At 37.6% G+C, this 13,596-nt stretch overlaps 1 protein-coding gene across 2 annotated transcripts in view; it reads right to left on the bottom strand.

Moving 5' to 3' along the window:
* Positions 1-5,587: 5,587 nt before the first annotated feature.
* LOC107660205 (fibrillin-2-like) overlaps positions 5,588-13,596 on the bottom strand; it is an 11,726-nt gene continuing 3,717 nt past the window's right edge. The window contains exons 7-9 of one of the 2 annotated variants that reach the window (XR_001630977.1): positions 11,444-11,603; positions 6,196-11,310; positions 5,588-5,650 (exon numbers count right to left, since the gene is read on the bottom strand). Coding sequence is in view for 1 of the 2 variants with exons in the window: in XM_016449461.1 (XP_016304947.1) it covers positions 10,930-11,310; positions 11,444-11,603 (541 nt within the window). In the remaining variant the exon portion in view is untranslated. Of the gene's footprint in view, positions 5,651-6,159; positions 11,311-11,443; positions 11,604-13,596 lie in introns of those variants that run through there. The other variant, XM_016449461.1, reaches the window with a different exon arrangement.

Here is a 13,596-nt window from a genome sequence, read left to right as displayed (position 1 = left end):
GGATCATATTGCATTATCATATCAGATTTTGAGTAACAGAAAAAGCAAAAAAAATGGTTCTTTATTATTGAAATAACAGTATACTTCTTTGATACCACAGCAAAAACTAGTAGCATATAAAGATGTAACGATTCACTTTACTCACGATGCGATACGATACGATTCATGATACTGATTTCACAATACAATTTTCTCACAATTTTTCATTTTAACAAAATGAGATTTAAAGGGTTACTCCACACCAAAATAAAAAAATTTGTTCATCTTCGGAAGACAATTTAAGAGATTTTGGATGAAAGCCGGGAGGCTTGTGACTGTCCCATTGACTGTCAAGTAAATAACATTGACAAGAATGAAAACAAGGCTGTGAGGGATAGATGCACAGTGTCTTGCATGCTAATAAGTAACTAGTTAAGAGTGAAAAGTGTTCCCTACTCTTAAGTGTTTCCCATATTTTTAAGATGTTTTATTGTCCTGTTATTGTGCTTTCTGGAGCTCAACAGCACTCAAGACATGAGGGTGAGTAAATGAGGATGACAGACTTTTCATGACAGATACTGACCTCAGATGGTCACGATTTTGGACAGAAGAGTGAACATGTGGCCTGACTGAAGAGATGAAAGAGACATAAGATTAAAACAAACCTTATTTAAGTGTTTGGATGATGATCCGGGAGAACTGTTGTTCGGATTGTCTTTGTCAGGCATTCCTTGTGAACAAATACAAAACAATCAAATTTGTGATAAATACAAAAGATAAATATTGAGCAGCATCATTTAGTCAAGGCAAGAGTAAAATGTATCGAAGATACAGATTCAACAGAAGTGATAGTTAAGTAAGAAGATTAAATATAGTGTGTAAAGTCTTCATGGGGCTGCAGGATGTGTGTAATCTTCAGTGATGGATCCTGAGGGGCTGCGGGGAGCATTGCACACACTACAAAAGCTTTCTCCTTCAGGAACAATAACTCCAGCACATCACTATTTATATACATTGAGAACATCCGACACTTACTGAACTACACACATCAGCATAGAAATCTCAGACAAAAAGAACAATTTTAAAAGTTTAAAACATGCTAGTTCACTTAAAATGATTTTATACAGCACCTTATCAGTAAAAAATAAAAATAAAAGCCTCTTCTTATCAAGAGCGGATCGCAATGTGCCAAGCTTGATTATGCAGAAGCACAAACGAAGAATAAGAGTTCCAGCAGAAGGGAATGAAAGACATACAGTACACTACTGGTCAAAACTTCAGGGTCAGTAAGTTTTTATTTTTAATAAATTGAGTTTTATTAAGCAAAACATGCATTAAATTGATTAATGTGACTGTAAAGACACATATAATGTTGCAAAATATTTCTATTTCAAATAAATGCTGTTCTTTTGAACTGTCCATTCATCAAAGAATCCTGAAAAAAATCTTAAGCAGCACAACTGTTTTCAACATTGATAGTGATCAGAAATGTTTCTTGAGCAGCAGATCAGCATATTAGAATGATTTCTGAAGGATCATGTGACACTGAAGACTGGAGCAATGATGCTGAAAATTCACCTTTGATCACAGAAATAAATTACATTTTAACAGATAATACAACAGACAAGAGTTATTTTATATTTTAATAATATTTAACAATTTTTACTGTATTTTTTTTATCAAATAAACACCACCTTGGTGAGCAGAAGAGACTTCTTTCAAAAACAGCAAAAAATAAATAAAATAAATTCAGATGTGAATTATATATGTAGATAAATGCATGTATAAATATTAATAAATATAATTTTGCTTTATTATAGTTCTTGCAGCCATAACAGAATATAATAGTAATAATAAATGGTATACATAAAAATCTTTCCAATTTTATAATGTATTATATGAAAATAATATTAAATTATTTTATAATAAAGGAAAAAAAGCACAAAACATGCCTTGATGATTTTTACTGTTATTTATTATTATTATTATTGATTACCGTGATATATCGCATTACCGAATACCGGCACAAGTCTACCGTATACCATACTGTATAAAAGTATCACTAACAAAAAAAGGACCAAAAAGTGTTTTTGAAAGTACCATGTTTCTTTGGACATTAACCACGGTAGTACCATGGTATTCGGACTCATTAGGTTTCATTGACACATAACTGGCATCATGAACAGAAAGAAAGATGTATTCCTGTCCTGTTTACTTGTTAATTGATCCTGTGGATGTCATTGAGGGGGTTTAACAGCCTGAGGATCTGGCAACCGGTCTTGTTATTGCACAAACATGCACTGGCGACCTGATAGATGCTGTTAAGGGTCCATCTGATTTGCATGGAGCCCCACGCTGGGACGTCCTGACAGGCGATTCGTTAAGTGAATGGTGTTTCCGGCGCTCCGTCTCTGTCAAAGACGTGAGTTGAGAGTGTGCTGAAGAGGGTTCGCTGAGATGAGTCCTCTGGCTGTGATCTCTGAAGGCCTGCTGGGTTGCCATCTGCTCGATCCGTTCATCCTCAGCGTCTGAAGGACAGAAACCACGAACCAGATCTCTGATATCTCAGAGCTTTCTCATGAGCACCAATAAGGTGCCGTGGCTCACATTTGTCATCTAGAGTTTCAAACTGGGCTCAGGTTTGCAGTCAAAAGTCTCCGTATGAACTTTAACATTTTCATCAGATCCTCAAACCGGTTTTCATATTTTTTGATGCCATGGATCGTCAAGTATGTGAATTATTGCAAAATCATATATCAAAATCAAATCGAAGGACCATATTTTTACTGGTAATACTGATGTATTATTATATAGACTACAATATCAAGTTTGGTCAATTTTAACATCTATACATATATAATTTGTAATGTATTTATTTATTCATTATTATTATTATTACAATTATAAACAATTATTATTAGTGTTTATTTTTACTATCATTAATCATATATTTCAAAATAACATTATTAAAATAATGAATAAATAGAATCAAAACTATAATATAATTTAAATAAATATTTAAATATAAAATTTGTATAATGTAATTTCCTGTTTATTAGTTGTATTTATTATTATTAGTAGCATTTTATTTATTTTTATTTTTATAAATTTATTTAAAAAATTACAATTATTAGTATTTCTCGTATAGTATAGAAGTATCTTTATTCATTCAATTATGATAATGATGATGACGATGATAATAATAATAATAATAATAATAAATTAATGAATAAATAAAATGTCGAAAATAAAAATATAGTTTTGAATATAAATGATCATTTTACTGGTTCATTCATATATTCCTTAATTGAACAATAATAATAATAATAGTAACAACAACAACAATAATAGTGAATGAATGAATTAATTAATAAAATGTTGAAAATAATAATAATAATAAAATGAATGAATTAATGAATAAAATGTTAAAAATAAAAATATAATTTTAAATATAAATTATTATTTTATTGGTTTATTTATATAATATTAATTAATTTAATAATAATACTACTACTACTAATAATAATAATATTAGTGAATTAATAAAATGTTGAAAATCTATAATTAACTTTTAGATATAAACGATTTTTTTACTGGTTCATTTATAATAATAATAATAATAACTATTATTATTATTACTATATATAAATTAAAAGTATTATTAATAATATAATTTATAGCTTATTTTATTAGTAGTATAGTAGTATTTACTGTAAGTTATTAATTTATTATCATGAATTATTATTATTATTAACAGCAGCAGCGTTTTATGTTTAATTTATTATTTATCAATTTAATTTTTTGCACACTAAAATTTCCCGTTTCCCCCTGCTCTGTAAGACTCTTCTCTCCGATGTCGGCTCTTGTAAAACTCGTCTCAGGGAAGACCTGATTGATTAAGTCCCGTTGATGAAGTGGCCAGAGCGAGCGCTGGCAGCGAGCAGCACAGGACGCAGAGATACGGCCCGCGTGAAGAGAGCGCGATAGTTTGTCAGCGTCGTCTGCGGTGCCACACAGATCCTCACATCGTCCCGTCATCCATCATGACGCTTGGGCCCGTCCATTCAGCACCAGTGATTTCTGCGTCCGTCATCCATCTCTCCCTCGTCTCTGTCCGATCGCTTTAATCACGCCGCTGCTGTTCGCAAGTTTAAGATAATCCTCTGCTGACATTTCGTATCCTGTGATCCCAATATATATACAGTAGTCAACATTTGAAGTGGATCAAAAAAGTTCTTCAAGGCTTTTAGGACAACTTTGATGAAAGGTCTTGATCCACTTGAAATGTTGACTACTGTATATATATATATAAGTTTTTGCTGAGACATGATTGATTTATTTAACTTTCATATTGTTATATTTGATACTTTTTGTTTCATATTTATATTCATATTTCAAAATGAACAATTACGGCAGCGTATGCTTAATATTTTGTGATATTTTAAATACATTTTTTGAAAATATTGAAAAAAGCAGGTATTTAAGTTTTTATTTCAAAGTGTTTATTTCAGTCATCATTGCAATGCATTTCATGATGTATTATGTTTACCACAATTTTTTAAATAATTAAATTATTTAATAATAAATTAAAACAGAAGTGGGTGTGCATATACATATATGTGTATATGTGTGTGTGTGTGTGTGTGTGTGTGTGTTACCTGTGAAAAATTTAGATTTTATAGAATATTGAAAATATTGTGCAAAGTAGGTATTTTTTTTATTTAAAAGTAATTATTTCAGTCATTATTGTAATGCATTACATGACATTCAGCTCACCACAACCGCTTTTTAATTCAATCAAAATGTTATAAAATTTACGAAATTCTTGAAATTGCTTAATCAATAAATTGTATAAAAATATATAGAAATGCTTATAAGATTGTAAATACTCCAGAAAAATGCATTAATACATTTTGAATTTTGTTAAAAAATACATTTAAATGCATTTATAAAATTAAATATATTTACACTTTTAAATCAAATATATTTAGTCTTGTAGTCATTTAAATAGCATTGTTATAAGTGAAAAGTAATATATAAAACATGCCTTCATTATTTTTAACAAGATTTCTTTTACTGTTTTTACAAAAAATAAACATGCCAAATGCTTTTTTTTTCTTTTTCTTTTTTTTTTACATATTTTGTGTTAACATCCAGTGGACATTTCTGAAAAGCACATAATATCTCTTTCATTGTGAGCTTTTTGGTTTAGGACTAGTTAATGGTCATGCAACTAAACAGATTAAATGCTGAATACGTGTATGTTGTGTGTTTTACAGGGTGAAGTACAACAGACCAGAGGCCAAACGCACTGCAGCGAAGGCGTCGTTTCTGTGACTCTGCTGTCCGCCTACATCCCATCCTGGCCCTGAAATCCACACTATACCAGACATTAGCCAGCCTCGATCAATAGTACCAACCTTACAAGACGTTTCTGTGTGAGAAAACAAAAGCAAGAAGGAACAGATCATCTCTGACTCATCAACCTAATGCACACCTATTGGAGCCCACTAATCTAACTCGCTTGAACGAACGGCTTTCTCAGATTCGCATATTGATCTGATCCGATTAGGCGTGCGATGTTCATTGTCTGACGCTTTCAGCGGCAGCCAGAAATGGGATACTTGCCGTGGGGCGAACGGTAAACTGGTGCCCAACGTAGGGTCAACACCTGCAAACCGTGTCCCATCTGGAACCAATTAGCCTCATCCCTGCAGCCAAAAGAAACGAGCGTGTGACTCCAGTCCTTGCTGTTTTTATCCGTTGTGGCAGCCCGTTGTGTCATCGTCTGGTGACATTTCGTATCCTGCGATCCCAGACTAGCGACACTCGAGAGAATGAGACTCGTATTATTCACAAATGCTTATTTGCTTTCCTCCAGCAGTCAGCTAATGATTCGTTAAAACGCCCCGCTGATGGATAAAGACGACATTTACAACAGCCGCTTTTGCTGGTATTGCCGTTTTGTAATCAGCTTCACCATTACGTAGAATGTCAGGGTAATTATGGCAGTTTTGCTCGGATTAGTCGAAACATTTATTCACTCTCTCATATTTGACGTATGACTTTATAAGGCCTCCACATCATTAACATGATCAACAATCTACTGAAAACCTGATTTATGCGATCTACATGTCTTTTGCCATTTAATATCATCCTTATATATATATATATGTGGGGCGAACGGTAAACTGGTGCCCAACGTAGGGTCAACACCTGCAAACCGTGTCCCATCTGGAACCAATTAGCCTCATCCCTGCAGCCAAAAGAAACGAGCGTGTGACTCCAGTCCTTGCTGTTTTTATCCGTTGTGGCAGCCCGTTGTGTCATGTCCCATCGGCTTGCGCCGCGCCACTTGTGGGTCAGATCCGATTTGACAGGTCTGGAATAAAAAAGCCTGTCACTTTGACCCCGCTTGGTCCCGGATTGCTCCACTTGTGTCACTTTGCGTGTCCGTCACGCGGTCAAAAGTGTCGACTTTGGCCTTGTTTGTTCACATCGAGGTCGCCGCACCAATCTCTCCATCCAACCCACTCTCACGACAGCTTGCAAGTTCTGTCGTCGCCCTCCCTGGAGGATGAGCGATGTGTCCACATTGGACTATGAGCTGCTCTCGCCGGGGCTGTCATTCGCCGGGGTCCCCAGCAGCCCACCTCTTGGTGGCGACGCCGAGCAAAGGACAGCCTTTGCGTTCGTGGGTCTCCTGATGCTGTTTTTGATTTTCCTGTTGGTGCGTTGCTTCCGGATCTTGCTCGACCCCTACAGCCGAATGCCCGCTTCATCTTGGACCGATCACAAGGATGGCTTCGAGCGGGGCCAGTTTGACTACGCCCTGGTGTAGTCACGTGACCTTGAGACGCCACCTGCCTTAGCCCAACGTGTGGCCCGACTCCAACCCTGTAGCTAATTGCGCTTAAACCATCATGGGTTCGATTCCCAGGGAACGCACGTGCCATGTATACCTGGAAATGTACTTTGGGCGTAAACGTAACCGAATTAACAGGGTCGTCCATTTCTTCCGCTGTAGCTACTTCCTCAGGACGGTCTACAAGGTCTACAACGAATAAACACATGAAGTCGACGGTTCAAGGTGACCAACACAATGCTCACTGTGAACTGTTACTACCCTTCGGCTACTGTACATACTTCATCGTTACTGTAGATATATCTTAATTGTAAAAGACATGATGAAACTCTTCAATGAACCTATGTAGATGGCATATTTTAATTTAACGCAACTGAAAATGAGGCTGTGATGGATAGATGTCAGTAAGTCGATTGTTGCTGTAAATTAATGTCAGTTGTTCAGCCACCGAAACACTGGAAACATGGCTTTGCAAAAAAAATGGTAAAATATGCATTACAATTTGCGTAAAAAAAAAAAAAAAAACTAGACGATGACATGACCTAGAAACTTGAGACATATTGGACCTTAAATTTGTGTGTAAATTAACAAATGGTTTGACGAACAATTTACACAGTTGAATTCAACAAATGGATTTAACAAAAAATTTATACTGAAAAAATCACTAAACTGATGTTAAATTGTCGCTTTGTTAATTCTTGCATTGAATGCAATAAATTGTTTTATGATTAATTTATACCATACAAATCATAAAACTCACTAAAATGTCACTTTGTTGAATGTTACATTGAAGGCAACAAATGGTTTTAACAATTTAAACCATGAAACTCTGTAAACTGTCACTAAATTGTCACTTTAAGTTAATTGTTTCAGTGAATGCAGCAAATGGTGTTTCACAAAATTTACACTAAAAATCACTGAACTGTCATTAAATTGTCACTTTACGTTAATTGTTGCATTGAATGCAACAAATGGTTTTAACAAAATTTACAATGTAAAAATCACAAAACTGATGTTAAATTGTCGCTTTACATTTGTTGCATTCAATGCAACAAATGGTTTTAACAGGTTACACTGTAAAAATCAGTAAACTCACTAAATTGTCACTTTCTGTTAATTGTTGCGTTGAATTCAACAAATGGTTTACACAAAATTTACACTGTAAAAATAACTGAAATGTCATTAAATTGTTGCTTTGGATTTAACAAACTACGCAAGAAAGGGTTTCGAAAGCAATTTACACTTTGTTCTCCTTAGTCATTGCTGCCCTCATTGCCTCGTTTTCATTTGTGTAAAATTAAATAAGCCTCTTACCATGATTATGGCCTATTCAGTATGATTTTTGTCTATTTAGCATGGTAATTTTGCGCGAAATACATCTTTAAGGAAAACTTCAGTATTGTTGTAAAGTCCGAGGATGTCCGACATACCTGCTGCCTTCGACAGACCCGTTCTAAACTCTGTGCTTTATACATTTCTGAGGATGTTCTGGATTTGGAGCAAAAATCCCTTTAAGACTTCGGAACTGAGTGTCAGTCATTGTATTATTGCTGTTTGACTCTTTCCTGTCCTTTGACTATGTGTATATAAGCCATATGTTCTCATATCTCGAGGGTGTTCATGTCATTGGTTATCTGTTTGCTAATCTGCCGAGCTCTCTGAAACCGTTGTGATCTAAGAGAGGTTTAGAATCGACCGAAAGCATTATTTTTATATCCCGACTCGGATTTGGAGTTCCCTTTTTGCTAATCATCTTGAATTTGTAGCTCTCATTTGGACGGATGTGCAAAGAATGTTGATGTGCCAAGAAACAGAGGAGCTTGCATTGCTTTGTGAGTTTTGTAAGTAGATTGGATATTTTCCTAATTCCCTTTTGTCTGAAATAAAACTGGGTTTATTCACTTAAGGCTTCCACTTGGATACACTCGCTAGATCTCTTTAACGTGGCTAAAAATGGCCTTTGCACATAGAGAACAGAAAGACAAAGGTTTAAAAATATAACCCATGTTGTTTTATTGCCATTTGTTGTTTCGTACAGATGTTCACAAACATTGTGCGGATCACTCGGATCTAACAGATGGATCGAAAATGGTATAAAAACAATGCATTTGGAATTATTCATTAGCAGTGTATGGGGTACTCAGGTTTCTCCGTCATGGATCTTTATGGCTCAAAAAATTCATACAGATGCCCTAATCAATGCACCTCTGAGATTTATGGTATGGGACGACATCCTGAGCAACCCGGTCCACTTTCTTTGGTCTGAAGTTCGTAACTCAACACTAGCTTGATGACTATTTCAAGTTTGCTACTGATTTTTGACATACAGTACAGTCACGCACATTCGCTCTTTTACATGTAGTGGCATCAACAAAAACAAAAGATATGAAAGTATACAAAGTTCCCATGTTAGACAAATGGTTATGCATAAATATACCTCAGGCTGTCAAACAGTGCAGTTACTGTGATGTTCAAGAAACAGTTTTGTCATTCTAGCACCAAAATCACTTTGTTTACAGCCTTTGAAAACAGTCCAATATTGCTGGTCGTTGCAATAAACTACAGTATTATTCATTTAGATGATTGATGGACAAGCTCATGTAAACAGTGACGTCTGTCACATAGTGCTCAGTGACAGTAAAATAAGGACGCGGTGATCATTAATTGTCCGTATTCTGAGGAAAAACAAAGTCAACAGCTCTTAAAAGCTATTTATCTAATGTGTACAAGTAAATATTTGGTTTGGCAGTCTTGATGCTTGAGAATACAAAAGAAGAAGAAATACAAACAAAAACTACATTTCACTTTAAAATATACAATTAAAATTTTCAACAAGCTTTGATAGTATTGATTTTTCAGCATTGAGACAGTACAAAAGACAATCACACACGAAATAAAAAATAAAATAAAACACAAAAGACCTTTGGAAATGTCACGATTGCGATCCACAAATCAGTTCGTAGTACAGCGTAAGTTGGAATCTTAGCACCTTGTTTGCTCGCGGTTTCTGAGAAACTAAGAAACGAGGGTCAGCTTGTCATCGTTCCCACACTTGAAAGTTGAAAATGTGTGTTTGCATGTCCATATCTGGAGTGTTTTGGAGGACGGCTTGCCAAACAATCCTTATGTACCATTGAGACTGCACGTCTCCAGCTGCAATCAAAAATGGCCTCTGGTTGGTTTACCCAGCAGGCTTCCAGTTCTCCATTCGTATGTGCTCTGTTTGCCAAGCACGTCTTTGTCAAATACACTGACAAGAGCACACAAGTATGGAGAAGAAAATGGTTCAAATGTAAATGCCAAGTTTGTGCAACATCGCATGCATATTCGAAAACCCTTTAGACAGTTGTTGCCATTTTTGGAATGAATTTTCCCTGATGAAATACGCAGAGGAGGCCCAGTGCAAATTTTGAGCATTTAGCACCACTCCTGTCCTAACTGCCATACATGTATTTGTGTGTGTTCTTGTGTTTGTGTGTAAAATGAGGTAACGCGATGTGGCAGCTCATGCAAACACTCCAGAAAGTCCCAGAAATCTTGTGTAAAAAGACGCATTTCATTTTTGAGAACCATAAGCCTTTTGAACCCTCGACTCTCGTTTAAACCTGAAAAATTGCTGCAGTCCTTTGTGTGACCTTTTTTTTTTCTTCAAAAACAGTACAATACTTGACAAATGACTCTAAATACTGAATGGAATAAACTTTGACCCCAGTTTGCACTGAGATATCGAGATGAGTGAATAGTCATTATATTTTCTTCATCTATAATGCAACGTTTTTATGTGCACTAAAGACTGAATGTCATTACATGATAATTTTGACAGTTTACAACTGTAATAGCTGTACTAAAATTAAATCGTCCTTACGACTGATATTTCTGATTGTCCCTCTGGTAAAAGTGGGTGCTAGTGCTAACGCACTCCTGCTAATTTAAGGTGGTGTATGTACATATTCCACCCAACCTGGTGGAGTCGGTGGGGGCTGATTATGAAAGGACGGCAAATAAAAACAAACCCAAAACATGGCGGTAAATGGACACAGTCTCTCAGAGCCTACGCCCTGCAGTGAAGGGCACGGGGTCAAGGGTCAGTCTCGGTGCAGGTGGATGTGCAGCTTGATGCGCAGTGCGTCGCCGATCTCGCCCAGCAAGTAGTCGCTGTCATGTTGGTCCTCCATTTGCTGAAGTTTGCGCGGACCGAACAGACGCAAGCTGGCGATCTCCAGGCGGTACAAACCTGGAGAGGGTGGCTTTCGGCCCAGCCGCAGAACGCTCTTCCCGTCGCGACGCTCCAGGATGCGGAAGTGTTTGCCTTGGTTTCCATGCGTTATGACGTAGCGCACATGGTGCTCAAGCGGCTCCAGGGCTGGAAGCAACTCAAGTAGGGGTTCCTTGTTTTGCAGCTGTGCCAGACTGAGGTTCATGGGGATAGAGGTCTGAACATCCATGCTGGCCAAGCTCACCGTCTCCTGAGGGCAGGACAGAACATTTGGAAACCTTAGAAGTAGCTTCTGATAGATCTATTATACCCTTTCAGGGTTAGCAGTGTGGCCATATTGATAACAAGACAACTAAAGAGAGATGGACAGTACTCAAAAGTACCTTGAGCTCATTATCGCCAGTATTACGCCTATGGCGACCTTTCTTTCCAAGGTCACCGTTGATCTTGCATTCATAGCAGGCCTCTGGTGACAATGACTCTTCGTCATCCACTCCCTCTGAGCCAAACTGACCCTGGAAGCCCACTCCTGTGATGCAGTGCCTAGAAACGAAAAAGGTGAAACATTAATACATTCTTTGCACTTATACAGTTCAGGGAAGGGATTTCAAAATCCTGGTTTGCAAACTTCAGTTCCAACGCTGCTCCAACACACCTGTCTGTAATTATCAAGTAACCCTGAAGATCTTGTTTCAGGTGTGGTTGATTAGGGATGTAACTGAACTCTGGAGGATGGTAGCTCTCCAGGAGCAGGGTTGGAGACCCCTGTGGAGTCTAGCGCTAACTTGTTCAAATGTACCTGCCTGGAAGTTTTAGTAATCCTGAAGACTTTTATAACCTTGGTTCACAATACTTGGGCCTGAAGCTAAACTCTGCAGGACAGTGGCGCTGGAGGACCAGGTTGGACACCCCTGGTGTAGGCCTTGCCCCAAATTTTGCACTTAATGTGGACTTGCTGTCTTTGCTTGCATAGGTCTATGGAGTCCACAAGACTGTAGAGTATACCGTTTTAGGATTTAGAAGGGTTCTTACACCCTTGTTGAGCCCATGCTGGTGTGGACTCCACACGTTTGACAATCTGTGTAGGAGTGCATCACCAAAATGTGAACTCGGATAAGGGATATGAGTGAAATTTAGGACAGAGCCTTTAAGTTTCAGGCAAGTATATGGTTCTACACTACATGGCAAAAGTATGTAGGCATCCCCTTCCATTCACCAAGGAAAGACCTGAACACTTTGGAACTCTTTATAAAGTAGACTACAAACTAATCCTGTCACAAAGATCAGTAACTGGAACTCATTAGCCGCGTTTCCACTGTCGGGCCAAAAGCGGGCGTGCTAGTGCATGCCAGGGCCAGTCACGTTTCCACTGTCACTTCTGGGGCTTCCGGGGGGTTTCTTTGGCCCGCCGAAAACCTTGGGCCAAAGCGGACCAGCTCGGGCTTGAGGAGTGGTTATGAGCAAAGGCGGAGTTTCTCCGAGTCTGGAGAGTGTCAGCGCCACGGATCATTTAGTTAACAGCTATAACACCAACATTAAAGACTTTAAAAATAATTTTAGCTCAAAACTCAGTTTCCGACAGCAGCGAGTGTTTGAAATAAATTCTGTTTGAGATCCGATGTAGATTATGATCCCCATACAAGGCAGAAACATTTATAAGTGATGCGAAGGACTATGTGCGCTAGCCATTACCATAGTAAACATGGTAAATACGATTCCTTGAAGAAATCAGACAAATCACATAGGCTATCACAATCGTGTATTTATTTAGTAACATGTTTAATCTGTCAGTAAGTCTCGTGTCTATACCTGACTGTCTGATGTTCATATTTAGCTCAATGTATGTTACTCCCTCTGCTACTCAGGTCGTATTTTTGATGGAAAATTATAGAAATGATCATTCTTTATAAATGAGATGTATACTGCGACTACAAATAAACAAAAACAAGATGCGACTGAATAAATGTGTCCTCTTTCTTTTGTGAAATAATGGAAAATATAACTTTATTGCTGTGTGGCTAATTTTCAATCCTGACAAATTAATTCATTATGATTTTTGGCATTTTTTAATTGGCTTGTGCTACAAATTAGGCCGATTTATAGGCAGGCGCATCTGCAGGCAGCTAAGCGTTGTTGTGGGACACTGTACCGGAGAATCTCCAGTGACCAAATTCGTGTACACGATCTACTGATTCACGAGCTCGGGAGCTAGGGAGCTGACTGAGACACACCCATCTCTTTCTGGCTGCGTGACCAGTGTTGCCAAGTGCGCGGTTTTCCCTCGGAGTTGGGCTACTTTAACACTGTTGCCGTGGGTTGAAGCGACTCCAATAACATGATATTTATCCCCTGGAATGGGAATTTTAGCAGGGGAACCCCCATCAAAAAACGTGTATTTTACCCGCCGGAACGCAATTTTTAACTGGAGACCCCCTCGAAACGCGATTTGGCTAGTTTTGAGTAGCAATTGTTGGGTTTTCTTGTGAAAACCTGGCAACTCTGCGTGAGACGGAGCAGCTCACACTATGCTGCCGCA

This window comes from Sinocyclocheilus anshuiensis, unplaced genomic scaffold, assembly GCF_001515605.1.
Source record: "Sinocyclocheilus anshuiensis isolate Anshui unplaced genomic scaffold, SAMN03320099.WGS_v1.1 scaffold1413, whole genome shotgun sequence".
In the NCBI taxonomy this organism is placed as follows: Eukaryota; Metazoa; Chordata; class Actinopteri; order Cypriniformes; family Cyprinidae; genus Sinocyclocheilus; species Sinocyclocheilus anshuiensis.
Note: the sequence above shows the minus strand (reverse complement) of the source record. Positions and strands in the feature narration are given on the sequence as shown.